The sequence below is a fragment of the Garra rufa genome, chromosome 18 (assembly GCF_049309525.1).
Source record: "Garra rufa chromosome 18, GarRuf1.0, whole genome shotgun sequence".
Classification (NCBI taxonomy): Eukaryota; Metazoa; Chordata; class Actinopteri; order Cypriniformes; family Cyprinidae; genus Garra; species Garra rufa.
The window spans coordinates 41,866,431-41,871,430 of NC_133378.1; the positions used below are offsets into that span (position 1 = coordinate 41,866,431).

Below are 5,000 nucleotides of genomic sequence, written 5' to 3' on the forward strand. Positions count from 1 at the left end.
TAATTTTTTAGTGCTTCATTTTTCAAACATATTTCAGTTATATATTTTTATATATTTTAAAATTCACTTATAGTATTTTACATTTTAGTTACATTTTTATCGTGTTTTTGTCATTTTTATTAATTTAATATATATTTCAATATTATTATTATTTTTTTTAAATATATGTATTTTTTAGGTTAAATTTTTTTGTTATTGCAGTTTTAGTTCAGTTATATATTATTATAAAATTTAAAATTTACTTACACTATTATAGTTTCTGTTAATATTTTGAATTAGCTTTTATTTTTATATTTTCAATTTTCATTTTATTTTAGTAAATTTTTTAGTATATTTGTTGTGTTTTTGTCAATTTTTTATTTCATATATATATATATATATATATATATATATATATATATATATATATTATTTTTGTAAATATATATATATTAGGCTTAATTTTTGTTATTTCAATTTTAGTTCTTCATCTTAGACATATTTCAGTTATATATTATTATATATATTTTAAAATTAATTAAAATATTTATATTTCTATATATAATTTAAATTAAATTCATATATTACTATCCACAAATATAAGTAATTTTAAAGGCTTTACATGTATGTGTGTGTATTTATATATACATAATAAATATACACAGTAAACACACTTTTAGTTTATTAACATATACTTTTAATATTGGATTATTATTTTGGATTATATCGTCCCATCCCAGCCCTAATATATATATATATTAGGTTTAATTTTTTATTTCAATTTTAGTGCTTCATCTTAAACATTTAAGTTATATATTTTTATATAAATTCACTTTTACTATTTTAGTTTCTGTTAATACTTTGTATTAGCTTTTATTTTTATATGTTCGATTTTTGTTTTATTTTAGTTAAATTTGTAGTATTTTTGTCATTTTTATTTATTTAATATATATGCCAATTGCCATGGCAACCATGTTTTCCATTAAAGTACTATTATTTTCCATTGTGCATGTTATTGTAAATATCTGACTTTGTTTTTCATTAGCACTATTATAATCGTAAAAATTGTGAACTTTTTTGAAAGGCATGCATTCTATCTGCAGGTTGTTTTTTGTTAAATTTCATGCTTTTAAGATGGATAAAAGAAAAAATAAAAGCCTAAAGAGATGTAGTTTTAAAATAAAGTAATGCACAAAGTGCTGGTTTGTGTGAATCTGTAACTTGCTCATGTGTTTGTGTGTCACAGGTCATCCAGACCGCTGCTCTTGTCCGATGGATTGTGTCAGTATGGATGGACCAGAAACTTAAAGGGCCAATGCACACGTGAGCTAACACTCACACATAGTCCATGTTTACAATACTAATAAGAAATGAGTATGCAACCATGTTTTTAGTCAAATTGGTGTAATTAGTCTCAACTTTTGACAATTTTTTCTCAATTTTATTCATTTAATATATATTTTAATATTTTTATTATTTAAAAGCATATCTTTTAGGTTAATTTTTTTTGTTATTTCAGTGTTAGTGCTTCATCTTAAACATATTTTAGTCATATACTGTATTATTATATACTTTAAAATTCATGTATACTATTATAGTTTCTATTAATATTTTCAATTAGCTTTTCTTTTTATATTTTCAATTTTCATTTTATTTTAGTTTAATTTTTTTATATTTTTATCGTGTTTTTGTCATTTTTATTTTATATATGTATATATATATATATATATATTTCAATATTATTATTATTTAAAAAAATAGATATATATTTTAGGCTTAATTTTTTGTTATTTAAATTTGAGTGCTTCACCTTAAATATTTCTGTTATATATTATTATATATTTTAAAATTCACTTATACTATTATAGTTTCTATTAATATTTTGAATTAGCTTTTCTTTTTATATTTTCAATTTTCATTTTATTTTAGTTAACTTTTTTATTGTTGTGTTTTTGTCATTTTTATTCATTAAATATATATTTTAATATTATTACTATTACTTATATATATATATATATATATATATATATACTAGGTTTATTTTTGTTATTACGGTTTTAATGCTTAATCTTAAACATAATTAAGTTATTTATATGTTAATATGTTTTAATATAATATATTTTAAAATTCAGTTATAGTTTCTATTAATATTTTGAATTAGCTTTTTTTATATTTTCAATTTTATTTTAATTTCATTTATTTTAGTATTTTTATTTATATTTAGTATTTTTCTTGTGTTTTTTGTCATTTTTTACATTTTAATATAGAACTAAAATTTAACAGATAAAGTACTCACCCCCTTATCATCCAAGATGTTCATGTCTTTCTTTCTTCAGTCATAAAAAAAGTTTTTTGAGGAAAACATTTCAGAATTTCTCTCCAATATTAGACTCCTATTAGACTCTTATCCAATCGTTTGTGCAGAGAGTGAAAGTCAAAGCACGCTTTGCAGGACATGGAAGCCTCAGCGTAATCACTTCCATTTTTTTTTCTTAATAACAGTGGAAACCTAAAATACACCATCATTTTTGCTCTTAAAGGTAAGAGTAATACTTCATTCAGAACTGCAAAAGGTCTACTTTTATCTGTGTGCACTCACAATATTAACAAAACGTTGTGCTTTTGTAAAATAGCTAAAGAAAACAAACATGCGCTTTCTGCCGTCTCTGTCTTGAGGAGGAGCGCTTCATAAAAATGATCGGAAACTCAGCGAATATTTGCCTCACAGACATCATAAATATGTCTATAGAATGCTTTAAATTACTACTTTAAAATGAAAGAATTCATGTAATAAAAGCATGTTATATTGTGTAAAGTTAATGTGAAAATTCCACCTACTCCACCCAAAAAAAGTCTGTGGCATCCAACCTGTCTTCACATTTAACATGAAACACAGCAATAAAAACGTAGACTTCAACTCAGTTAACTGGCTGATTTATGAGAAAAAGAAAACAATGTTGGCAAAGTTATAAGCTTTTCTAAGGTAGGCTAAATGTTATGTTACTATTATTATGACTTACTCACAAGATTTTTTTTTTAACGCTGATTGATTCATTAGACGTGTTTATTTTTTAAATATTTTTTCATGTTTATTTCATGCTGCAAATATTAAAGAAGAAAAGATCATTGACTCACCTGCCGCTTGATCTAAGGTGAATATAGTATCTCACTACAAATTAAAGAGCGTAAAAACACATTTATTGTTTGTATTCTATCATCAAATCGACAGAATTTATGGGCTGAGACTTGTGTGCTACAACTAATGAATGGACTTGAAAACGTTAAATATTATTTGCAAGCATTTATACCATAAATAAAACAGCTTGTGAATACTCAGGTAACATTCTGTACTTAAGAAAAATCAACAAGTTAACCGACTTGGAGCCCATAATGATTGGGGGGGGGCCAAGAAGATCAAACGCTGTTTGCAAAAAAAGGTAAAACACTGAAGTAGGACAAACAAAAGACATTAACGTTTTGAATGACAAGGGGGTGAGTACATTATCTGTACATTTTTGTTCTGGAAGTGAACTTCTCCTTTAATATTTTGAATTGCATTGAATTGCACACAGTATACACACTGCAGAAACAGTTCGAGCTCTTCCTCATAAAATGTTGTGTGTGATTTGTGTAGCCGTGTGTGAGTCTGGCTGTAAACACGGCGAGTGTGTTGGACCAGATAAATGTCGCTGTCATCCGGGATTCACCGGCAAGACCTGCAACCAAGGTAACACACATCAACACACACTTTCCCCTATAAAACTCAGCCATGAACACAAACACATGTGAAAGTCTGTGTGTGTGTGTGTGTGTGTGTGTGTGTGTGTGTGTGTGTGTGTGTGTCTGGGTCATTAACACACAGGTGTCCAAACATCTGAGCGGCCCGCTGGGGCTCATGTTAGTGACTGATGGGAGATCTGTGTGTCTGATGACTCTCACCGGCCTTATGGGACACATATTAAGATCTGATTTACAGGAGAAACACACAACAGCAGGTTTGCTTTGGCCTTTCTGGCTCTGGCAAAATCTGAAGATTTGATATATAATTCTTCATGATTATTTATAGAGTGAGTTATATGGAGACTTTCAGGAGGGTTAGCTGGCTTTAATACGTTTTTGTTAGTCATTTTTTGGGTTTAGTCTCTTCTGCTGCTCACACAGATAACAGAGAACGTTCTTAGAACGTTAGAACAACATATGTGACCCTGGACCACAAAACCAGTCTTAAGTCGCTGGGGTATGTTTGTAGCAATAGCCAAAAATACATTGTATGGGTCAAAATTATTGATTTTTCTTTTATGTCAAAAATCATTAGGAAATTAAGTAAAGATCATGTTCCATGAAGATTTCTTGTAAAATTCCTACTGTAAATATATCAAAATGTAATTTTTGATTAGTAATATGCATTGTTAAGAACCTAATTTGGACAACTTTAAAGGTGATTTTCTCAGTATTTTGATTTTTTTGCACCCTCAGATTCCAGATTTTCAAATAGATGTATCTCGGCCAAATATTGTCCTATTCTAACAAACCATACATCAATAGAAAGCTTATTTATTGAGCTTTATTTTTTGCATACATCTCAGTTTTGTAAAATTTAACCTTATGACTGGTTTTGTGGTCCAGGGTCACATATTATTTATTTTTCATTCATGGAATGTTTATTTCCCGTTTTTTTTTAAATGTTAATATAGAATGTTCAGAGAACATTCAAAAATAACACTTGAAAAACAATCAAATGGAATGTTCCTTTAACATTTGCATAACTTTTCAAAAAAAAAAAAAAAATTTATAACTTAATGGGAATGTTAGCAAAACATTCTTACAGTACAGCAGTCGAAGTACAGTATTTGATACTTTTTTAAATATGTTTTTATAATTTAGTAGTTTTTAAACAAACCTTTGTCATATAGGCTTTCATTTTTAAAAACATTATTAAAATTTAATGTATTTATATTTCAGTTTCACTTTTGGTTTTTTATATATTTCTACTTTTATTTGTGTGCACTCACAATGTTGCG

The 5,000-nt window shown here is 26.7% G+C and overlaps 1 protein-coding gene across 1 annotated transcript in view; it reads left to right on the forward strand.

Annotated features, from left to right (window-relative positions):
• Positions 1–5,000, forward strand: part of LOC141291311 (nephronectin) — a 25,291-nt gene that overhangs the window by 1,686 nt on the left and 18,605 nt on the right. The window contains exons 2-3 of the mRNA XM_073823486.1: positions 1,226–1,302; positions 3,614–3,706. Coding sequence (XP_073679587.1) covers positions 1,226–1,302; positions 3,614–3,706 — 170 coding nt within the window. The remainder of the gene's footprint in view (positions 1–1,225; positions 1,303–3,613; positions 3,707–5,000) is intronic.